At 57.7% G+C, this 24,170-nt stretch overlaps 1 protein-coding gene across 2 annotated transcripts; it reads right to left on the reverse strand.

Annotated features, from left to right (window-relative positions):
• Window positions 1-1,485: 1,485 nt before the first annotated feature.
• On the reverse strand, window positions 1,486-23,368 carry GMEB2 (glucocorticoid modulatory element binding protein 2). Of its 2 annotated transcripts, XM_040988293.1 has the most exons (10): window positions 23,311-23,368; window positions 20,610-20,766; window positions 10,163-10,260; window positions 9,614-9,741; window positions 6,732-6,835; window positions 5,245-5,402; window positions 4,494-4,565; window positions 4,162-4,299; window positions 3,946-4,068; window positions 1,486-3,631 (listed from the first exon to the last, which is right to left on the reverse strand). In XM_040988293.1, the coding sequence occupies exons 2-10, from the start codon at window positions 20,738-20,740 to the stop codon at window positions 3,012-3,014; spliced, it is 1,572 nt and encodes a 523-aa protein (XP_040844227.1). In that variant the 5' UTR covers window positions 20,741-20,766; window positions 23,311-23,368; the 3' UTR covers window positions 1,486-3,011. The 2 variants fall into 2 exon arrangements, with proteins under 2 accessions (XP_040844227.1, XP_040844228.1); XM_040988294.1 differs by lacking the exons at window positions 20,610-20,766; window positions 23,311-23,368 and having other exon boundaries at window positions 9,614-9,736; window positions 10,163-10,616.
• Between the last annotated feature and the right edge of the window lie 802 nt (window positions 23,369-24,170).

A 24,170-nucleotide genomic window follows, 5' to 3' on the forward strand; every position in this document is an offset into this window, starting at 1 on the left:
CCTGCAGGCCCTGGGGTGGGTGTGGGAGGAATGCCCTGCTCCAGGTCCAGAGGACAGGGGGTGGGCGCGTGACTGACAGCAAGAAGGGGCAAGAGCCTTGCCCAAACCAGCTGCCTCCATCAGGAGCATTATACCTCCCCCAACCGTGGCAGGTGTTGCTTCCCTGCCTGGCCATCCCCACAGGCTATCTAGTCCTATTGGTCCTGTTGGCAGTTACTACAGGGAAGGACCTGGGGCCTCCCCGATGGCCACCCCCACAGTTCTCTTGGTGCTGTCGGCAGCTACCATAGAGATGGACCTGGCGCCTCCCCGATGGCCACCCCCACAGGCTATCCAGTCCTCTTGGTGCTATTGGCAGTTGGCATATGGATGGATCTGGGGCCTCCTTAATGGCCACACCTGAGGTGCAGTCCTTGTGCTCAGGAGTCAGACTCAGTGACCAGAGCAGCTGCCCAGACAGGCCCTCTGGGTACCACTCATGCCTGAAGCCACTCAGGGTATATCCACCAAGGGCAAGAGCCAACCAGCTAGAGCCCACTGATGGCCAGAGCTCTGCTCTCAGGGAAACCGCCCACATGCAGCTGTAGGCAGGTGGGGTCAGAGGCTAGAGACTGAGGGAGACAGCTCTTCCATCCACTGGTGCTGCCTCACTCCCCAGCTAGCAGCAAGGGCCAAAGCCTGGAGTCGCCACCTAGTGGAAAGCTCTCGTGTTTTCAGGAAGCGGAATCAGAAGTGGAGCAGCCAGGACTTGAACCCGTGCTCACAGGAGATGCTGGTGTCCCAGGCAGCAGTTTAACCAACCATACCACAAAGATGGCCCCCCCTAAAACATCATCATTGCTGATGACAAGGCATGGGTCTGAGGAGGTCCCTGCAGGTGTGGTGGACACACCACACCCACGCTGGCCCCTGCAGCCCCACGCTAGTGACAACACCCTCAGCAACCCAAGCGACCCAAATGACCCAGCCTGAGACATCAGATGGAAAGCTGCTGGCAGTGGAAGGCAGGCTCCTCTGTCGTCCATGGCCGGCCACCCACCCTACACAAACCTTGGAGTTAGCAGAGATCAGGGACGGAGGAGCAGTAACAGTGTGCTGGTGCCATCCTGGCTGCTCCACTTGCAGTCCAGCTCCCTGCTCACACACCTGGGAGCCAGAGGTTTGCCCCGTTTCCACCTGTACCAGTTCAGCAGCAGTCTCTGTGATGGTCAGAATGACCACAGGAGCCCTGCTTCAGGGCAGGGACCTCTGCTACAGCCATGCCCCAACAGGTGCAGACACCCCCAGAGCACTAGCCCACAGACACAGCACCTTCAGCCCCTAGGACTAAGCCATGAGTCCATGGGAAGCACCTCAGCGACACCAATGTAGATGGCCACAATGCATCCCCACACCTGGGAGGGAACCTGGGGACCCCTGTGTGGGTCACCACCTGTTGGCGGTCTGCATGCTTTTCCTCCTTTGCCTTCCACTAGCACAGGCGAGTTACAAAAATGTGTTTATTTGAGTCAAGTACCAAGCAGATGCTGCTCCAGAGCTTCGACACCACCCACCCCAGGTGCCTCTGAACAGGCCCTGCCATAATCACTCATCCTCTGCCTGCAAGCCAAGCCCTGGGGGCCGGCTTCGTGCCGCTCAGGGTCCCTGCTCAGCCTGTGGACACAGCAGTATCAGCTGTGGACAGCAAGGGTATGGAGAGGCTCACACAGGCTGTCCCAGTGCAGCCCCATCCTCCCATTGGCAGCCCGGGCCCCTCCAGGCTGGCCAAGGCCCAGGGGACTCACTGAGGTGACCTGTGGTGACCATGTATGGCTCTGAAATATCACCTTTCTCAGTGGACAAGAGGCGCAGGGGCAGAAGGGGTCCTCCAGTGCAGACAGCAGTGTTCCTGTGCCCATGGGACTCCATGGCTGCATGTAACATGACTCATGACCGAGTAGAAATGAGTGTAAAAGGCGCACGCACACCTTCAGTACACACTGGCCCAGATGGCCCTGATGTGCACGGGCAGACAGAAGGGATGCAGGCAGGACAGTGCGACAGGGCCCTCAGGAGTCCCACCTGGCCCTGGGCCAGCAGGGCTTTGGCCGTGGGGGCTGGGGCCTGGAGGCCATTACCTACCCCCCACATGCCCACTCATTCCCCTGGCCTGGTCTTCTACCTGAGTCCAATCCAGGTCCATTGGAAGCCCAGGATGGCCACTGGGGGCAGCTCCCAGCTCTGACAGGGGTCCCGAAGGCTGGCACGTACTCCCCAGTCACAGGTGCCTCCACAGCCCTAGCCCGGCAGCAAAGTCCCAGGAACACTCCACAGGCCTGATCCCAGGGCCACCGGGGAGGCTGAGGCACTCGGGATGGTTTGGTTGCAAACGTTGTAAACCTGACTTCGTGGAAGCCCAGCACCGCTGCCCCCACCGGCACGGGACCCTGAGCTAGGCCACGCCTGCCCCGCACCTGCTCCCATGAGGGCAGGGGACGGGCACAGCCACACTAACCCTACAGAAAACTGTGGGAAGAAACCAAATCCATAGGATCCATGGGTTTCCACACTTGGGTACAGTCCCCAAGACATGTGTTAGTAACATCGTGCGGCAGGCTCTGATCATTGAAGCTTGCCAGGCCCAGGCACTGGGACCACCACATGGCCCCCAGAACCCACAGGGTCTCTGGCTCTGCTGCCTGGCACCTCATTCTGCTCCGGCTGCTCCAGGCCTCTGGCTATTGTCCACCCAGCTCTAAGGAAGGCTTGGGTGTAGACGGGATTAATAAGCAACAGTTGGAAAAATAGATTTCCTGGGAAAAGGGGAAGGAAGTCCAGGGCTGGAAGACCACATGCAGCTGACGCTCAGCTCTCAGCTCCCGCCCTACCCTGGCCTGGTGCTGGAGACCCCTCTCTTTGGTTCGCCCGCACCCCCTGTCTGGGCTAGGCCAGCTCCCGGAGCCTGTGCTGAGGTCCACCAGCAGCCCAAGGAGGCAGCCAGCTCTGCAGCCCAAGGGGCCTGGCCCCCACAACTACTTCTGCTCGTGGTCCTCAGCCACAGTGGCCACCTCGATGGTGGCCGTGTGTTCCTCAGGCCCCGGTGTGGCCCCCGTGGGCACAGTCACAATGGTGCTACCCCCGGGGGAGGCCTGGGCCACATTCTGAAGCGTAAGCAGCTGCAGCGGGCTAACCACCTTCAGCACTGTGCTGCCGTCCTGCATGGCCGCTGTGCTGAGCACCGTGAGGCTGGACGCATCCGGGTGGATCTCCACAGTGCTGGGGAAGGTAGGGCCTGAGGAGGCCAGAACTGTGTATCCGCCCAGCAGCGGGGAGGCTGGAGAGCTGGCAGGTGTGGCTGGGGAGGAGCCCTTGCCCAGGACTGCAGGGGGCAGGGTAGATACCACCTTGCCCAGCGGCATGCTGGTCAACTGGGGCACGGGCACACTGGTGCCAAGTGTGATCTGTGCTGGCTGTGGGAGCACCTGGGAGGCTACAGCGGCTGGGCCAGACGTGGCGCGAGCAAGGCGGGGTCGCTTCACAGGGGGCGGCAGAGACACTGGCGTCAGGGTCATGAGCACATTGCTGAGGTGCTGCGACTTGCATTTGAGCTCCCGGGCACGGCGGCGGTGCTCATCACACTGCTGCTCCAAGGCTGCAGGGGACACAGGGGTCACTGCATGGTCACACGGGGGTCACTGCATGGTCACACAGGGGCACTGCAGGGGACACAGGGGTCACTGCATGGGGGACATGGGTCACTGCAGAGGACACAGGAGTCAGTGTGGGAGGGCAGATGGGTCACAGCAAGGTGGCACTGCTAAGTAAGGTCATGAACAGCTTCCTCTTAGGGCTGGCAGCCCTGGGCAGCCCTCCTCCCGCCGCTCCCACCTGGCCCAGCCCAGCCCAGATCACCACTTGTCCAACTCCCAGGCTGACACCTGTGTGACCCGGGCAAGGGGGGAGCACCTGCGAGGTCGCGGGCGTATTGCTCCCGGGAGCGGTCCATCTGGCACTTATGGCTGGCCAGCACTTTCTTCACCAGGTCCAGCATGCCGAAGTTCTGTACGATGTTGTTGAGTAGCACAGCATCTGGCAGGCAGCATGAGCGCTCAGACACAGGTGAGAGCTCTGGGCCCGCCAGGGGAGCCTCAGCCCCAGCAGCGGGCAGACCCCGAGCCTCACCTCGGAGCTGCAGGGGTGGGTCCTGGACCCGCTGCTGCAGGCCCCTCATGGTCTCCGCCAGCTCCTGGTGGAACTCCTGGATAACCTCAGCCAACAGGCCTGCGTCCTTGAGCCCACGCCAGAAGGCAAAAGTGTCATCTGCAGGGAGAGGGTGAGGCGCAGAGGCATCACGGCACAGCGACCGTGAGGGAGCAGCTGTGACTCAGGGCCATCCAAGCTCGGCTGGACACCACTGCAGTCATGGGTCCCCTTCCCGCATGGGCCAGCCCAAGGCTGGAAGCCAAGGTGGCAGGCAGTGCTGACCCCGGCCTGCTCTAGCCCACGGGGCATACCTGCGATGGTCGTGGTCCAGTCCCCAGGGTCTTCACAGGCCTCTAAGGTGATGGTGGCGGGAGAGCCGTTCACTGCAAACAAATGCAACCACAGTGAGGGTGTCCTATCTCACGTGGCCCTTGACACCGCTTTACATGCTCAGGGCGACCTTCACAGCCTGGCCTGACCCCCACATCAACAGGCTAAAGGAAACATGAACCCAGCCCAAGGCTGCCACGAGCTGGTATGGGCACAACCCTGAAAGCGCTCCCACATGTGGGCTGGTCACCCTGGGCCAGCCCCAGGCAGGAGGCCTGACTGCCCTCCTCGCACTGCCTGGACTCCGGATCAGGAGGCCCTGCCACCAGTGTCCACATGGAGCCCAGAGGGAGGGCCCTGCCTGCTGGGGCCTGTGTTACCCTGGGCTCTTTGGGGTCATAGTGCTGGTCCTACTCAGCTGGAACCCAGGAAGGATGGGGCAAATCGTGAGGCCTCACAGCCACCCAGGGACAGAGCTTGTCCCTGATCTCAAAGCCACCTACCAGGGACAGGGCAGCCCAGGCCCCAGGGCCCGACTGCAGTTCATGGAGCCCGAGGATGTGTCATCCGGCAACTCTGAGCCCTCAACCATCACCCCAAAGGCCCCGGGGCTGAGTTTTCCTTCACCATTCTCTCGGCTTTCTCAACACAGGGGTCACTATTTTCTATCAAAAAAAAAAAAAAAAGGCTTTACAGCAAGTGCCTGGTCCTCCCTGTCTGTCACACACCTACCGTCAGCTGTGGCGGGCGTGAGCGGGATGTACTCGCTGGACGTGGGGCTGCTCAGAGACACCCGGGCCCCTGAGAGGTCGATCTTGGTGCTGCGGCAGGTATTGGAGCAGACCTTGTCATGCTGGTAGAAGTCCAGCTCCCCCGAGTCCATGATTTTCCTGTAGCAGAACACGGGGCCAGGCCCATGAAGCCGAGGCCCTGGGTGTCTCGCTTAGTGACCCGACCGGCAGGGAGCTCCCCACCGCTGGGTTCCTGAGAAGCAAAGCTGCCTGTGCATCTCAGCAGAGGGCCAGCTGGCCCACCCAGCCTGGGGCATGCACCAGTTCTACCTGCAGGCAGGACAGGGTACTGGCCAGTGGCTGGTAATGCTGTGGGGCTGGGTCTGCCATGGACAACGGTGGCATGTGAATTTGACCCCCCAGAGGTAGAAGGGGAGGCACCGCTCCCAGAAGCAGCTTTGCCTGCCTAGGGGCGTGGGCAGTAAGGGGTACAAAGCTAGCCGCTGCTCTCCTCACACACCCAGGCCCCCCACGCATGCCAAAGCCCAGCAGCCTTGGGTAGCCGTGTCCCACATAGCCTCAGCCCTGGCTTCCTGCTGCCTGCAAAGGCTGGGCAGCAAGCTCAAGTGCCTGGGTCCCTGCCTGTCATGTGGCACCCAGAGTGAGTTCCCAGCTCGTGGATTCAGAATGGAAAACCCAGGCCAGCACTGTGGCTCAGTGGGTAAAGCTGCTGCCTATGGTGCCTGTATCCCATTTGAGTCCTAGCTGTTCCACTTTCCATCCAGCTCCCTGCTTGTGGCCTAGGAAAATAGTGGAGAACTGCACAAAGTCTTGGGACCCTGCACCCGCATGGGAGACTCAGAAGAAGCTCCTGGCTCCTGGCTTCAGCCTGGCACAGCTCCAGCTACTTAGGCCATCAACGGAGTCACCCAGAGGGCAAGGGATCTGTCTCCCTTTCCCCGATTCTGCCTTGGGAGGGGCCGTTTCTCGCCTAGTAATTAAGGTGGCCAGACGTGTAGACTGGTGACTGACACAGTCTGCTCTCTGCCTACATGGGGCACCTGGCTGGAGTTTCCAGCTCCAGCGTTAGCCTGGCACCATTGCGATCTTACAGGCACCTGGGAAGTGAGCCAGCAGAGAGCACTCTGCCTTTGGCTCTAGGTCCTTTGTCATTGCTTCCCAAACACATTTACAAACACATCACATACAATGTGCCTTACCTTCTAAACACCAAACCAAGAGGTCCCACATGCAAAACACCCACCTGCGTGAGACACTGGCCCATGCCTATACCCCCAACCTGAGCATAATGCCCACACCCCCACTGCCCACCTGAGCATAAAGCCCACACCCCCACTACCCACCTGAGCCCACGCCCACACCCCCACTGCCCACCTGAACCCACATCCACACTCCTACCACCCATCTGAACCCATGCCCACACCCTCACTGCCCACCTGAGCCCTCGCCCACACCCCCACTGCCCACCTGAGCATAATGCCGTTCATACGGATGGCTCTCTTCCAGTCCTTCAGCGTTGACTTCCCTGCCAAGTGCACAAACTCCTTGGGGCTGATGACATGTTCATCATACTGGAAGGGAAGCACAGCAGCACAGGCCCGCTGAGTGGAGCCCGGCACACCCCACATCCCACTGGAGCTTTGCACCTGCTGAAGTAATAGCTGCCCGCACACGGCTGCACAGGCCAGGCTGGGCCAAGCACCACCTCTTCCCACATCCCCTCTCCTCCCCCAAGTTCTCCCTCCCCAGGGCCACCTCTTCCCCCCAGCCCCTCCCCTACCCGCAGTTCCCCCTCCCCCACAGCCACACCCCCCCCCCCATCTCCTCCTCTGCACTCCATGTTGGGTGCCTGGTTTGAGTTCCAGCTACTCCACTTTCTCTGCACACCCCTGGAGGCAGCAGGTGACAGTTCAGGGATCTGGGTCCCTGCCAGTATGTGGGAGACCTGCTGGGTCTGTGGCCTGCTCCAGTCCTGGATGCCACTCGGTGCTTGGAAGATCTCCATCTGTCTCTCCTCTCTGTTCTCTTTGAAATAAGTAAAAATTTTTAAAAAGTGCCTTCCAGTGCTGGTCTACAGGCAGCAAATTCAGCTGTGCCAGAAATGCCCACTTCCAGCGGCTCTGAGAACAACCCACCGTGCTCAGCCACTGTCTGCACATGCTGACCAAGCTCCCCACCTCCAGCTCCATGGAATCCAGGGCACAGTGGCTCCTGGGCCCTGTCTGGGACAAGCTGTCCAACTCAGCAGTCCCAGCCAAGAAAGCCTGTTCCCAACCTCCCATCTGACACCCTGTCGGATGACTCAACAGTTAAGAAAGGATTGTTCAAGTCACACACCCTTTTCCACACCCAGCAGCAGCTCCATTGGCCTCCAGACCCTTAGATCTACCTAATATGTGGTCACTCTTCAACTGTTTAGACAGAGGGGGACATCAGCTTCCTGACCCCAGAGCACGAGGTACGTCCCCCAAGAATGAGGCTCTTATACACTCAGACCATGGGCTGTCCCGGGGTGGTCTCCAGCTGATGCCCTCTGCTGCAGGATCTGACCCACGAGAGATGTGGTTGCCACATCTCTCCAGGCTCCTAGAACCACAGCAGCTTGTCAGCCTGCCTTTGCATCCCTGCACCAGGTAACGCAACAGGTAGGCAGGTCTCATGGCCCCAGGCCTGCTCTGGCCAGGGCGGGCGGGTCCTATAGATGGCCAAGCCCCCAGCCTGCTCTGGCCAGGGCAGGTAAGTCCTATACATGGCCAAGCCCCCAGCCTGCTCTGGGCAGGGTGACAGATCTGTCCAGCAATTGCTTGCTCAGGCTTCCCTCCAATCTCAACGTCACCACTTTGCAGCGTGCGTCCTGAGTTCTGTGCTCTGACCTGCTGGGTCCCTGCGCCTGCTTGTTCCGCCTCCTAGTCCACTGGAAGCTACTTTTTCTTGCTCCTTGACAGGCTCAGAGGGACCCCCACTTGGTGCCGGACTGCAGTAAGGAAGACTGGGGAATGTGACAAGTAGCCCCTGGGGTGCCAGCTGCAAAGAGACAGTCCCACCCAAGGGGCCCCAGAACCCACACCACCCACAATCGACAGGTTCTGGTAGGAAGCTGGCCCTGACAGACACACCACACCCCCTCCCCTGGGCCCTGGCCTTAGAACCACTGCCCTGGTTCCACCCTGAGGAGGAGCCCTGTGGTCAGAGTGTTGGCTCAACTGGTTAATCCTCCTCCTGAAAGTGCTGACATCTCATATGGGTACCACTTCCCATCCAGCTTCCTGTGACCTGGAAAAGCAATAGAGGATGGTCTAAAAGCCTTGGGATCCTGTACCCATGTGGAAGAGCTGGAAGAAGCTGCTGGCTCCTGGCTTCAGATTGATTCAACTCTGGTCATTGTAGATAATTGGGGAGTGAACCAGCGATTGGAAGATCTGTCTGTCTTTCCTTTTATCTGTATATCCAATTTTCCTATCCAATAAAAAGCAAATTAAAAAAAAAAAAGGAAGATCTTCCAACCACTGGTTCACTCCCCAAAATGGACACAATGACCAGAGCTGAGTTGATCTGAAACCAGGTGTCAGCAGCTTCTTCCAGGTCTCCCAAACAGGCACAGGGTCCCAAGGCTTTGGGCCATCCTCTACTGTTTTCCTAAGCCACAAGCAGGGAGCTGGATGGGAAGTGGGACAGCTGGGACATGATTTGGTGCCTATCTGGGATCCTGGTGCTTGTAAAGTAAGAATTTAGCCACTGAGTCATTGCACTGGTACCTGGAAGGTTTTTCTCTCTGCCTGTCCTTTATAAAATCTGCCTTTCCAATAAAAATAAATCTTAAAAAAAAAAAAGTGGGGGGAGCTGATGTGATAGCCTAAAGGCTAAAGTCCTCTCCTTGCACGTGCAGGGATCCCATACGGGCACCAGTTCTAATCCTGGCAGTTTCGTTTTCCAACCAGTTCCCTACTTGTGGCCTGGGAAAGCAGTCGAGGATGGCCCAAAGCCTTGGGACCCTGCACCTGTGTGGGAGACCCGGAAGAAGCTCCAGGCTCCTGGCTTCAGTTCAGTGCAGCTCCAGGTATGGCAGCCGCATGGGGAGTAAATCAATGAATGAAAAATCTTCTTCCCTGTCTCTCCTTCTCTCTATATTTCTGACTTTAAAAAAAAAAGTTTTAGGAGGGCACCTTAGGTGCATGTCCTCACTGGTATTGTAGGCTGCTCCATGTGGTAGGCCAGTATGCCATTCCTCATGACGGGCATCCTCCAGTACCTTGCTGTCCCCAAGCAGAGTTCACGTGGCAGGCCAGGGCACCCTTCCCTGACACGGGGTCCTCCAGTACCTGGTGTTCCCAGCCAGATGCAGAGCTCACCTGGACACACTTGACGTTGATGCCCGGGCACACAAACTTCCTCCAGATGAGGCTGGCCCTGCTGTCCCCACAGGTGATGGGGTATACAATCTCTGCCTCCAGACTCTCCCCCTCTTCAGCCATCTTCACTTCTCACAGGTGCAGTGATAGCGAAATGCAAACAGACAACATGAGTCACAAGCTGCCCAAGTCCCTCAGGCCAGGCAGGACAGCCAAGGCACAGGAGGCCTGATGGTGACAGCTCAGCACGCAGTCAACAGTGGGGGGTGATGCCACACCCCACACAGAAGACGCAGGAGATGGGTGAGGGGTGAGCAAGAGTCCAGGCCTGTTTCAAGGCCGCCAAAGTCCCACAGGGTCAAGTATACATTCGACACCAACAGCAAAGCTGCAGGCAAATCCATGAGCAGACAAAACCCAAAGATGGGGCACTCAGGCCTCGAGGCCGGAGAGGACACTGGGCAGGCTCACCTCCCCGGCACGCAGCTGGCACCCAACCAGCCCAGAAGGCAGGCTATGCGTGGCACACCTGCCCCGCAGGCTCCATACCTAAGACGGCTTCCTTGAGCTGGGAGGAGGCCGTGAAGGCGGCTGCAGCCGCCGCAGCGGCATTTTCCGTCTCCATGTTGTCTTCTGTCAGGTCGCCCCTGGGCCGCAGAGCAGGAGAAGAAAAAAAGAACTTCAGGGTACCATAAGGTTCTACTGTCTGCCAGGTGTCGCACCCACCTAAGGGCATGGGGACTACAAAGGGCTGGGGCACTGCACCCCAACGACACCCCCTCCTTTCCTGGTTGTTCCCAGCTGTGGCTCCTGGGTCCAGGGCAGACTAGAACTTGTAGGGGTAACAAAAGCATAACCAGAATTCTAAACTTCACCCCTCTCTCTAATCACATTTCCATTTTCATTACAATGACTTCGTGTGGTTCCAGAAACAATCAGAATATATGAAACTTTAAAGCAAAAACAAAAAAATGACTGTAGCCTAACCTCATCTTAAACCCAGATTACTTACGGATCAGAATGGAAAGGTAAAATGGAAAGCAAATGTATTCAAAAGAGAAAATAATATTTTCAGGGGCCAATGCTGCTGCGCAGTGGGCTGTCTCGGCCGATGATTAGCACAGCAGGTGGGTGCTGCTCGGCTTCTGCTTCAGCTCCTGCAAGCAGTCCTGAGAGAGCAGCAGAGGACAGTCCAGGTGCATGGGCTTCTGCCCCATGTAGGAGGCCCAGATGGAGTGCCAGGCTCCTGGCTTCATGGGGCTCAGCTCCAACGTTTCTGGCCATCTGAGGGAAACAGTGGATGCAAGAGACTTCTTCCTTCCCTCTGTCACACTGCCTTTCAAGCAAGTGAAACAAATCTTTCAAAACAATACTTTCAAAATGGTAAAATGTCCAAAATGCAAAGCCAAGAGATACAGGTGAACTATACACATATTGTCTCATGATGAACCGCAGAACGTAGACTACCATCCTGCAACATGCGTCTCTACACCCAAGGAGACTAGCACCTTGACAACACGAGATTAGCTTTCCCACCACTGTTTCTACTTCAAATGCCATGATACACTCACAACTGCTACTAAAAGGACTGCACTAACAATATGGGGCAAGGGGATGAGAGTACCCCTATATGCACAAAACTATATCATAGAAAATACAACAAGTTGTAGCACTAAAAAGATGACCTGCCTTAAGAAAACAAAAGATTATTTATTAGGAAGTCATATTTACAAAGAAAAGGAGAGAAGAAAGAACTTTCATCCATTGATTCACTCCCCAAGCAGCTGTCACAGCCGGAGCTGTGCCGATCCGAAGCCAGGAGCCAGGAGCTTCTTCCAGGTCTCCCACGCAGGTGCAGGGTCCCAAGGCTTTGGGCCGTCCTTGGCTGCTTTCCCAGGCCACAGGCAGGGAGCTGGATGAGAAGCGGGGCTGCCAGGATTAAAATTGGCACCTGTGTGGGATTTTGGAGCATGCAAGGCAAGGACTTTAGCTGCTAGGCTACCATGCCAGGCCCAAATAAATCTTTTTAAAAAATATTTATTTGAAATGTAGAATGAGAGAGAGAGAGAGCAAGTTCTTCCATCCACTGGTTTTCTCCCCAAAAAGCCACAACAGCTGGGGTTGGGTCTGGAGCTCCATCCAGGTCTCCCCTGTGGGTGCGGGAGCACAGGGCTGGGCCAGGCCACAGTAGGAGCCCGGAGCTGCAGCCAGGTCTCCCATGGGTGGTGGAAGCCTTAGCACTTGGGCCATCTCCCTCTACTTTTAACGAGGAACTGGACTGGAAGTGGTATAGCTGGGACTGAAACCGATGCTTATTACATGAGGCCAGCTTCACACGCAGTGGCTGTGCACGCTGAAGAGAGTATGTGGACAACACAGCAGTGAATTTCCTGATTGGCCAGAGAGGCCACCAGACCACCCACACAGCCTGATGAGAAAACAACTGCAGGCCCTGCAGAGGCTGGGGCGAAGTTCGCACCAGGCTCTCACTACCACAGCCTGCGTAAGAGGGAGGCGGTGCTAAGGTTGGGCTGGAGCCCGCACCCACACACAGCTCCCGGGCACGCACAGCAGGCACCCTGGGAAGCAGGAAGCCAGTCTTGCACTTCTGGAATCTGTACAAGTGGCAGTTTACAGGGATAAGCTTGCAGAGGTGAGAAGTGGGCGTACACCATGGTGTGCTCACCCCAGGAAGGCACATGCCATCGGGCTCCAGGTCTCACCACCGAAACTGCACGGACACTGCTGCATACAGGCTTGCTGAGTGCCAACACAGCACAGGGCATGGGACCTGTAGCCCTGTTTGAGGGAAGCCGGGCTCGGGGAACTCATTCCGTAAAGGTTGGTGCCAGGGCAGCATAGGGCTGAGGGCCCAGAGCCCTAGCGGGTTTCCCGCTTGGCAGAGCGAGTGGCTGACCTTTCAGATTTTTACGCAGGGAAGGAGCCTGGTCAGACCTGTGCTTCAGAAAAGACAGACTGTAGGGCACCGGAGCAGGTGTGGGTCAGAGGTGTGAACCTTAGCAGCAGAGGGACTTGGGGTCGGCCAACTTGCTGGCTCTGGGAAGAGGGTACAGGCCAAACCCCGTGGCCTGAAAGAAAAGGTGGCCAGGGTGACAGGGGTCATTCACAAGACTCAGAGGAGGCACAAGCAGCACAGACAGGGACCCCATGGGCAGATCATGGAGGGAAGAGGGCTTGCTGCTCCACCGCACGCCCTTGGGCGCTGCCCCCACAAGTGGCAACTGCCCTAGCTAGGCTTGCTGCCTCAGAAGTGAAATCACACTGCACACTCTGGCCCTCCTATGACATCCACGCTGCTGTGAGCAGCAGCTGCCTCTCTTGGGCTCCACAGTCCAGTACCAGGTCCAGAGGCTTCCATCCCAGTGGGGCAGCAGGGGCCAACCCGGCAGGGGCCCTGAGAGAGGCAGCAGGCTGCACTGGGCCCCAGAGACACATGCAGAAGTTGTCACAGAGAAAGGCCAGGAGAGATGGTGGAGGGGTGGGCAGGAGGTCTTGGTGTCCAGCAGGGCACAGCCACTAACACCCATGGTCTACTAGTCTACCCCAGCGAAGAACAATGCTCACAAGACTGCGCCCACAGTGGGTGTGTGACCCCAGGAGCTCAGCACTGTTCAGAGAAGACCTGGCTAACCCTTCAGGTGCCAATCTGAGTTCCTACACAAAGAAAAAACCACGCGGACACACCCCACATTTCATCCTTTACTGCCAGGGCCGAAGGACAGGCCAGCATCCCTTGGGCTGGGCCCTGGGCAAGTACCTCCAAGGGGGACCCCCATGTAGCCTGCCCATAGCATCTTCCCTACCAGCTCCCAGGCAAGCTGGCTCATCATGAGGAATGCATCGCCCTTCCTGGTAGCATCAGAAGTCAGGACTAGCAGCTAAAGTCCTCATCTTGAACGCACCGGGATCCCATATGGTCCCTGGTTCTAATCCCGGTGGCCCCGCTTCCCATCCAGCTCCCTGCTTTTGGCCTGGGAAAGCAGTCGAGGACGGCCCAGGGCTTTGGGACCCTGTCCCCACGTGGGAGACCTGGAAGAGGTTCCTGGTTCCTGGCTCAGGATCGGCGCAGCTCCAGCCGCTGTCTTCACTTGGGGAATGAATCATCAGACTGAAGATCTTCCTCTCTGTCTCTCCTCCTCTCTGCATATCTGACTTTCTAATAAAAATGAATAAATCTTAAAATACATACATACATACATATATATATATATATTTGTGACCTTGGGGGTCTGGGTACACAGAACTTCTATCAGCCTGCTGGCTGCTGGGAGGACCCGGGCCAGGCTGGACTCCATGCTTGGGACCATGGTTACAGCCACAGTGACCATGTAGTTTGCTGGGTCCATTTGGCACTAGGCTCTTCTGCCTACTGGCCACCCACATGCGAGCTCTGGGGTCTTGGGGATGTGGAATTGCTGTCGAGGTATGTCCATGTTGAGGCCACTGTACGTGTGGGTTGGAATCAATCCTGAGGGACACCCAACAACAGGGTAACTTTTCCTTGAAGGTAAGCCAGGGTACTGAGACATGGTGGTTTGGAGGAGAGAGACCAGACGATCTGTATGGGTCAGCTTGCTACACCAGCCCACTTGTGAGTCCTGTGTAGAACTTGGTATCACCAAACAATGCTGACGACACCAGTCCATGCCAAAGCTAAGGCTGGGGACTTGTCTAGCAGGGCTAGATCCTAGTACCTGACAGAATGTTCCATCAGGGGACACGTCACATTAAGCAGGGCCATGACACTAACCAGCCCATGAGAGAACCATGTCTGGCTGTAGATTCTGTGAGGGATGTGTGGGCCAAACCCTGTAGAAATACTAGTCCCGCTGGTTAGCTCAAGAGTTGGGGTGGTGGGCTGAGCTAGGTGTGACCATGGACCCTGCCATCACTCACGGGTAAAGGAACTGACAACAACCTGGGCAGATCAAGGCAGCAGCAGCTGAATGTGCATCCTGAAACAGGGTGCGAAGTAGGCCGGGCTGCAAAGTTCACCCGCTCATACAAGGCCAACATGGAAGGGCAGACTAGGCAGGGCACTGGCCTAACACCCTCTGGCATGTATGAGATCTGGGTCTGAGAGTGGGTCAAGTGGGGGAACTTGGGAAACTCCCATAGTGGGTCCCAACTCATTGATGATCACACGGTCCAGGCCTGGGGGTCAGGCAAGCTGGACAAAGCAGTTCCAATTGCTAGCTAATGTGTGGGGCCAAGCTGGTCAGAGCAACCACTGGCATGTGTGCGATCTACGGCTGGGAACAGGCCTGGCTGGGGAGCTGAGAGGACACCTTGGCTGGGTTGGAGCTCCCACTGGTGAGTGCGGGGCTGGAGAGGGGGCTGCGTTCTCGTCTGGATATGGCTGCAGTCTCCCTTGGCACAAATGTGAACTGGGACTGGGCACCCTGAGCCGGGCTAGACTTCAGCACCATCTGGTGCTCTGGAGGACCAGGGTAGATGTAGGATGGACTAGGCTAGGTCTCTGCCCCTACTGAGCCAGGTGTGAGCTGTGTCTGGGTATGGACAAGCCTTGGCTGGGCTGAAACATTCAACAGCAAGAACTGGAATGGGTTGAAGGCCAGTCAGGAAAGGCCACCGTTCCTGCCAGGACAGGAGGTAGACCAAGTAGGGCTGGCCCATGGGCCCACTGGTATGCGCAAGATCTGGCACTGGGAGAGGCTCTGATGGAGGAGCTTGGGAAACTCCTCTGTCAGGACACAGTCCCTGCATGTGAGTGCAAGAACCATGATAGGGAGCAGCCTAGACCAGGCCAGGGGTGGACCAGGCTGACCCAGCTCATATCTTCTGCTGGCAAATCCAAACACCAGAACAGAGTGTGGGCCAGGCCAAGTTTGATAGCAACCCATATCAGTACACATTACGGCTGGGATTGGGTGCCTGCTGGGCTGACGTAGGCTGTAACCCTCACCAGCGTCAGCTGGAATTGGGGGTAGGCCAGAGAGGGCCAGGCTACAGCACCCACTGGCAAATGCCGACGTGAGAGGGGCCATGCCAGACTGGGCCACAGCGCCCAACCAGCACATATGAGAACCAGGGAGGGAGGGGGCAAAGCCGGTAGGGGGAATGCGGAGAGTTCCCCTGCTGGACTGCCATTCCTACTGGAGGGCGTGAGTCAGGATGGGGCATACCAGACCAGGCACAGTTACAACACCTGTGGGCTTCATGTGAGCTGCATAAGGAAAGGCCAGCCTGGGCTGACTGTTCCTACTGCTGCAAGCATAAATCAGAGTGGGTGAGGGTTGCTGGGGCTTTGCTGCAGCATCAGCTGGCAGATGCTGGCACTGGGGACTAATTCTGCCAAGGTAAACTGCAGAACCACCTGGAGTGTGCATGTTCCAGGAGGGGGAGTGGCCCAACGGGGAAATAGTGGGCACCTCCCTCTTGGGCCACTCCCACTGGAGAATATGAAAACCACCACTGGGGCAGCTGTGGCTAGACAGAACAGCATCTGCCAGTATGCGTGTAGGTTGTAGCTCCCACTGGTTTGTGTGAGGGCTGAATGTGTGGTTGGCAGAATCAGGTTGGACTGCAACACTGATTCTTGTGGAAGACAGGGCTGGAAACAGAACTGACCCAGCAATTGCAACCACGAGCAATTGCAACCACGAGCATGTGCATAAGCTGACTGGGGTAACAGACTGTCCCGTATCCTGTACTGGCACGCACACCCAAGAATCAGGTATGGGATCACCTCAGACAAAGTTTCTTTGGGATTCCTCCAACTGAACTGCTGCTCTCAGAGCCCCAACCATGAAGAGAAGTGCAGGTTCTACGGACTGACCATGGAGTGCATGTGTCAAGGCTGAGCCTCCTCTGAGGACACCTGGTATCACAACAGAGGACAGAAGACAGAACAAATCAATCATCTGCGCCAGCCATGTGTTGGCAGTGAAAATCTGGGCGTATGGAGACTCTGAGGTGAACTGTTTCAACCAGTGGATTCTGGAGAGATTTCATTGTGCTTGGGATGGTGAGATTGGCAGCAGTTCAGAACTGATAAACTATCAAACCTGAGCAGTGCCCTCGGAGCATGGCCCACATCGGGGACTTGTGATGGGTGAGAGACTGGTTGTGACTTCTCCCTTTATCTCTCCCTGTACCTCAGATACAGAAAAAATAATAATAAAATTAATGTAGACAAAATGGTCTTACCCACTTTCCTGTAGCCCTTGACCCTTTGTGCCCTAATCAACCATGTAAAGATTATCAAAATAAGACTATTATTGGGCCCTGTGGCGTGGCCTAGCGGCTGGAACGCACCAAGATCCCATATGGGCGCCATTTCTAATCCCAGCAGCTCCACTTCCCAACTAGCTCCCTGCTTGTGGCCTGGGAAAGTAGTCGAGGACGGCCCAAAGCCTTGGGGATCCTGCACCCGTGTGGGGGACCCAGAAGAGGTTCCTGGTTCCCGGCTTCGGATTGGCGCACTACCTGTCGTTGTGCTCACTTGGGGAGTGTATCATTGGACAGAGGATCTTCCTCTTTTTCTCTCCTCTTCTCTGTGTATCTGACTTTGTGATAAAAATAAATAAAATCTTAAAAAATAATAAAAATATATTTAAAAAAAAGACTATTATTTAAAAAAATGTGATATGGGCCCAGCATTCTGGCCTAGTGGCTAAAGTCCTCACCTTAAACTTGCCAGGATCCCATATGGGCACCAGTTCTAATCTTGTCAGTTCTCCTTCCTCTCCAGCTCCTTGCTTGTGGACTAGGAAAGCAGTCAAGGACGGCCCAAAGCGTTGGGGACCCAGCACCCGCGAGGCAGACCTGGAAGAAAATTCCTGGCTCCTGGTTTTGGATCAGCACAGCACCGGCCATTGCGGTCACTTGGGGAGTGAATCATTGGATGGAAGATCTTTCTCTCTGTCTCTCCTCCTTCTATATATCTGTCTTTGCAATAAAAATAAATAAATCTTTCTTAAAAAAGTGATATAAGCTATAGCTGAGTTATGGATACCTAATTTCAGATAGAACTTTTTGTTCAGGTTCTGACAAATGCCCTTTCTACATTTGTTGAGATGGATCAGTTTTTTTTTAATTTGGTGTATTTTACAAAATGATTTTCCAAATGTTAAGCTGGGCTTGCATTACTGGAATAAACTCAAGTTGTTCTTTAAAAAAAAATCCTAAAATGTATGGCCTAGTCCTTGGAGCAATGGAAAGGCTGCGATGGGCGCTATGGGCAGGGAGGGGCTGTGACGGACTGGGTTAGGCTAGCAGGGTTCGGACCAGCTCGCTGCGGATGGGAGGGGCTGGGAAGAGCTGGAACAGGTGGCAACGGTAGTGGCGGCGGCATGAAAACTGGCAGAATCCTGCCACAACCACAAAGAAGCATGGCCACAGCTGGCCCACTGGAAGATGGCCTTAGACAACCACTGCAGAATGCAGGAAGTGCCAACTGGCTTCCTGAGTGCCAGGTTACTTCATGGAATCAAGAGTTTACACGGTTGTTGTCAAAATAAGAAATGGGTTCAGATGCACATGAAGTAAGGGTTTGGGGCTGAGATCCACCCTGCCAATTCTCAGGCCTCAGGCAGCCCCAGCACCCCAATGCCATGGGGGCTGCCTCCGATCATGCTCACAGGCAATTCCCACACCCAGAAGGCGGCCCAGAGCGGGCTCGCTGGAAGATGGTCTTCCTGTCCAGGGGGACCCTTGTGCTATGCTGACCTGGATTCTCTACATGGCCACCGATGGATTTCCTAATGGTCACTGAGTTGTTATTAGACTTAACCTACTGCAAGCACTCTGGAAGGCACTGAATGACTTTCAAAGTTCAGTGGACACAGTGTCTGTTCAGGTCTGCTTCATGGCAGCCTGACACTCAATGCTTGAGTTATACCCCAGGTCCTTATACATAGGGTTCTAGGGTACCAACTACCCCAACAAGTAGGCATAGCAGGAAGCAAAGGAAAGCCATGGCTGGCAGCCAGGAAGTACACCCCATTTTGCTCACACAGCCAGGCACAGGTGAGGATGGGCCTGACGGTGCCCCCCACAACTTACACTGAAGGCTTGATCCCCAAAGCGACTGCACATGGAGATGCTCTGCTAGTTTTACACATACAGAGACCCACTGATCATCCAGCGGTCACTCCCCAGATGCCCACCAGGGCCCTAGGCATTACAGAGCTGAAGCAGAAGCCAGGCACTGAGTCCACCCAGAGGTCATCACGGTAGCCTAAGGGCACAAACACGCCGGCATGGGACCTGAGCAGCAGGCCCCCAGGGCCAGACTCTGAGGGGGCTTAGGGTACAGGCCGGGATCCACGAGCGGCAACAGGGTAGCTCTGCCACCACCCACTCTGGACACATGAGCACACAGTGAGAAATCAGCCACCTGCCAGCTGGAAGCAGCAGTCTCACCCTGTCCCTGCTGGGCCTTGAGAACTGTCCCTGTGTCTCCCCACGGCCCACCTGCCCCCCATGTTCTGTCACACAGAGTCCCAGGCCAGCAACCCCAACACCTGGGAGAACAGGAAGGCAAAGCTACAGCCACACAGTCTGAGGTGACCGAGACATGCAGGGGAGACATGGAGACCACAGTATCAAGGGTCCCTGAGAAGGGGCTGAACCACAGTCGCAGCACGGGGTCTTAACTAGGAGGTCCTCCAACACAGAGGCCACTCCCCTGGGGACTAGGCAGGGACAAGGGTGTCTGGCACAAGTCGTGCAGCCTTCCCTAACTGCAGGTCACTCCTGTCCCACTGTTTGGGCAACCTTGTGAGCTGAGTCCTCAGATACTACCCACTGCAGACCCGAAATACCTGAAACTGCTGTGTGCCTCTAGTTGTTACTGCTGAACGACACAGCACAGGGATGGCACACATGGCATTCACGTGGTGTGAGGTGCCCCGTGACCTGGACCCACACAAGGAGCACATACCAAGCCCATGTGCCAACTGAGCCAGTTTCTACCAGGGACATGGCACCCAAGTGTCTCTGGCAACACGACACAGATGAAGCACCCACAGCGTGACCCAGGGGTACAACACAGACAAGGTGCCCTCAGAGTGACCGAGAGGGACACGGACACAGACAAGGCACCCACAGCATGATGCAGGGGGACAGACAAGGGGCCCAAAGTGTGACCCAGGGGAACACAGATGAGGAGCCCACAGAGTGATGTGACTCAGGGGACATGGTACAGACAAGGTGCCCACAGTGTGACCCAGGAACGCAGATGCAGAAAAGGCAGCATCCCGAGAGCAGAGGAGCAGATGTGGCACCCACAGTGAGGCCACAGAGATGGCCCAGGCAAGGTGTCACTGAAGAGGCCTCCGACAAAGGTGAACGGGCCCTACATTCCAAACACAGGGCTTTGGCCATGACACACAAGTGTCCCCAACTGGAGCCAGGCCCCGTTGTGCCAGCACGATGTGCTGCCCAAAGCATCAGCTCCCACACAGCGTTCCAGGCCAAGGAGGAGGGCGAAACCAAGATGTGGCCCAGCCAGCAGCAGCCACGGGCACAGACAGAACCCTCCTCTCCAAAGTCCTCCCAGCTCACCCCTGCCACAGGAGGACTGGTCAGCCCTGGCAGGGACAGGAACACATCAGCTCCCAGACAGTCCTGCTCCATAGCCTCTGACAAGCCCACCAAGGGAGGCCCACAGTGTGGAATGCACTAGCTTCCTTTGCCAACGCTTAGTGAGAGCAACAAAGAAAAATCTCAGGAGGAGCCTCTGACCCCACAGCCCCAAACACCCAGCACAGCCCTGAGCACAGGAGTGTGCCAGCTCAGCCCAGATGCCCCGGCCATGCTGGTGAAGAGCACAACGCACACCCCAGGCCATGCTGCTTTCCCACAGGGCCTATGTCTGTCCTCCAACATGCTGCGTCGGATGCCAAAGCTCACACTGAGAAAACACAGCCCTGAACCCCTCTACCCTGCACTGACAGCAAGCCTGCAGGAGCCCAGGGAGTGGTCGCAGCAGTCCTGGCTCAGCTCTTACCCATGAGGAGCCAAGTTTGTCGTCACCAGCACTGTCTTCACCTCCTCCACTCCACTGCCATCAACTGCCGTGTCTGGAGTGGTCACAACCACCACCTCCTCCATGTGGACGCTCACATCTGGGGTAGCCATGGCACAGCTGAGGTGGACACCAAGGCCTAGGGGAAATCAAGGAGGGCAGAAAGTCACAGGGTGCCTCCAGGCCTCAGCCAAGCCCTGGGCAGCTCAAGGACCTGCCTGGATGCCCTGGTCCCTAGGCCAACAGGACCAGAGCACCTGAGCTGCTCAGTGACAGAGCCAGCGGCAGCCCTGACCCAAGGCACGGCTCTGAGGCAGGCTCCCCATACATCCTCGTGTGAAGTTGAGACCCCAGACGCAGTGCGGAGTAGAGGCCCCTCACTGGGAGGTGGGAGAGAGAGAAAGCCAGAGTCACAGGGAGCTGCAAGCTAGCAGACACTGCCAGAACCCAGACAACTGATAGTCCTGGATGCAGCTCACACTGGAGGGCTCTGCTTCTTACCCAGCTTCCTGCCAGTGTCTGGGTGGCAGCGGACAACACGGAAGGCATCAGGCCCCTGCAGGGTCCCTGGCTTTCAGCCTTGGGCTGCTCAGCCCAGCTTTAGTTGATATGTGGGGAGTGTGGAATGAGGAAAAAGGATGGAAGATATTTCTGTCTATCTGTAAATCCTATTTGCCTTTTCTATAAAAATGATTAAATCAAACTGACAGGTATAGCTTCCAAAGTCACCAAAAGAGGAACTCGCCTGCCAGCGTCTGTGGCACAAGCTCCATGCCATCAGTACTCACTCACCCCAGCCTGTGACACACTGCTCACACGCCATCACACTCACCTAGCACCTGGGTGACTGAAACGTGCCATCATATACCATGACAAGGTACACGAGCACACATTCTCCCACCCACTCTAAGGGGTCTCCAGCTTGAGGAAGCCAGAAAAAAAAAAAAAAGAGTATCACCGAAGATCCTCAATGACAGGAGTCACACAGAGCAGAAGAGGGGCTCAAGGAGGGACATGTTCAGTTGAAAGACAAGTTCTAGAAATGGTGACAACTCGGGATGTTATCTAATTGCACACCTGTAAATGGCTTTACCCCAACAACAAAAAAAAAATGTTTAATGCTCTCACTTGGATTAGATGTCGAGGTTGGAAAAGAGAATAAAAACTTAGTACAAGAGAAACTTTTTTCAGAACTTATTTATTTAGATCAGTAACATGCAAATAACATCACCTGCCCCAAGTCTGGAAAAGAAAGTGTCCCAGGTCAAGTGCAAGGCCCATTGTGGCCTGGCTGGCCTTCAGAGAGTTCCCCGGCAAGCTTCCGTATCCCAACCAGGGCCGAATTGTTGAGCCCCCTGTGCCAACAATCACCAGCCAGCACGTGGGTATGTCAACACTCAGCTGGCTGTGGGACTATCAAGGAGAGCTGCACCCTCCAGCCAGCCCGGCTCCCCTTCTTCCTCCTCCTCCTCACAGACCTGGGCCCGCCAAGCCCAGGAAGAGGTGGGCAGGAAGGTCCAGGGGCCCAGGACCCCAGCCCTCCCTGTCTTAGAGCCTTGGGGGCAAGGGGCGGGAGCCCCCCAAGGCCATCCCCTGGCTGGGGCACTACGAGCAGGAGCCACTGGCACGGGAAGTGGACACAGGTGACCAGGTACTTCCTGCTGCTGGCCAGGGTATAGGCCAGACCCACTCCCATGCAGGTGTTCCCACTCAGGGTGCAGGTGGGGTCCGGCGCCCTGCCGAGTCCTCTCCACCTGAAAGTAGATCTCCCACCCACCCATTCGCTCTAAGCCACCAGGGCTGGGCCAGGTGCCCACACGGCTTTTTCACAGCAGACAGGGCTCCTTCGCCGGGTCCCCCCGCGAGCAGCAGGCCAAGGCACAGCCCTCGCAGCCCGGCTGGACACACCACCAGGACAGACATCTGGGCGTGGCGCACTGATGGGAGCAACTCCCGCCTTTCCGAAATACTGAATTCACTGAATGCGCCCAAAAACTCCCCAAACACCCAGTTTCCCCTGCAGAGAGCCGCGAGTCGCCCCCGCCCGGTTTCGGGGCTGGGGAAGCGGGTGCGGCTTCCTACGTGCCTCGGCTTTCTTTTCAAGCCGTATTCGTCTAGCGCCCGGGTCTCGCGGGGCCAGGCCCCCTGCCCAGGGCGCTCCGGGCCATCTCGTGACGCTCCAGCGCCCCTGAAGCCGCCTCGTCTCCCCTCTAAGTCGGCGACAGGCGCGCACCGCGGAGGCCTCCCACACCCCGGCTACCGCCGGCGGCCGGCCAAGATGGAGGCAGGAAGCGCCGCCGCCTTGGCGCCCGCCCGCCCGCCTCCGCCGTCGCCTTCACGCGCCCGCCCGCCCGCCTCCGCCGTCCCCTTCCCCTTCCCCTTCACGCGCCCGCCCGCCTGCCAGCCCGCCCGCCTCCGCCGTCGCCTTCACGCGCCCGCCCGCCCGACGCCGTCCCCTTCCCCTTCACGCGCCCGCCCGCCTGCCAGCCCGCCCGCCTCCGCCGTCGCCTTCACGCGCCCGCCCGCCCGACGCCGCGCCGTGCCGACGCCCGCCGCCCCTCCCCCGGCTCCCCTCCCCCCGCCGTAACGTCCTGACGCTCCGCAGGGACCCCTGACTGGACGGCGGCGCGTGAGCGGAGCGAGGCCTCGCCGCGGGGGGCCGCGGGCGCGCCGCGCCGCTTACCTGGGGCCGCGTCGGCCTGCTCGAGCGCCCGGCGGGGACGGCGGCGGCGGCGGCGGCCGGCTCGGCGAAGGCGGCGGCCGCGGGCTTTGCTCCTTGTTGGGGATTCGGCGGCGGCGGCGGCGGGGGCGCGGGCGCGCGCTTCCCAGTGACGCAGGAGGCGGGGGCGCGCACGCACGGGCCCGGGAGGGCCCTGCGATCTATTTGGCGCCGTGAGGACGGCGTTGGGAAATAATGCCCGGTAGACGCCGGCGCGCAGGCGCGGGGCGGCACTGTCCCCTGCCCGCTTGCATGGCTCCTGCTCTCCATGGACACCGTGTCCCCCAGCGCCAACGCGAGGGCGGAGGGGGCGCCTGCGGGGCCGGCCCCGCACACTTGTCCACTACCCTGCGTTTGCCTCGCGCCGGGGCTTGGTCTCAAGTTCTCTGCACTGTGTGGATTGGGCGTGGGCCCGGCGGCGCCGCTCTTGGGCCGGGGGCTGGGGCCTGGCGTCCCGGGTCTTAAGGGGTGTCGTATGTGACCAGTGTCTTCCAAGGGGCGCTGCCCCAATGTGTGGCTCACCTGAGGTCGCCATGCGTGAAGGATACGGGCCTGTGGGGCTCGGACGGCGCAGCCCTCCTCCCCGGGCCGGGGGCCCTGCGACCCCGGGCCGGGGGCCCTGCGACCCCGGGCAGAGCCCTCCTCCCGACCATGTCCTAGGGGCTCCAGGCCCCAGGGGCTGAGGCTGTCCGTGTCCTAGAGCACACGGCTGCACGCGGCTGCTGTGGACCGGGGTCAGTGGTAGGAATGATTCAGGGTGAGCTCAAAGCAGCCAGTTGCCTGGATCGGAGCAGTTAGCAGGTCAGCCTGGCGGCTGGCTTGCT

This window comes from Ochotona curzoniae, unplaced genomic scaffold (assembly GCF_017591425.1).
Source record: "Ochotona curzoniae isolate NIBS_2020 unplaced genomic scaffold, NIBS_Ocur_1.0 contig_48, whole genome shotgun sequence".
Taxonomy (NCBI): Eukaryota; Metazoa; Chordata; class Mammalia; order Lagomorpha; family Ochotonidae; genus Ochotona; species Ochotona curzoniae.

Excerpts from the sequence above, each read along its gene's own strand:
- GMEB2 (XM_040988293.1), bottom strand. The coding sequence starts at position 20,740 with ATGGCTACCCCAGATGTGAGCGTCCACATGGAGGAGGTGGTGGTTGTG. Across the intron at positions 9,742-10,162 it reads GCTCAAGGAAGCCGTCTTAG|TGAAGATGGCTGAAGAGGGG; the intron begins GTATGGAGCCTG and ends ACCTGTGAGAAG. Across the intron at positions 4,566-5,244 it reads CACGCCCGCCACAGCTGACG|TGAACGGCTCTCCCGCCACC; the intron begins GTAGGTGTGTGA and ends ATTTGTTTGCAG.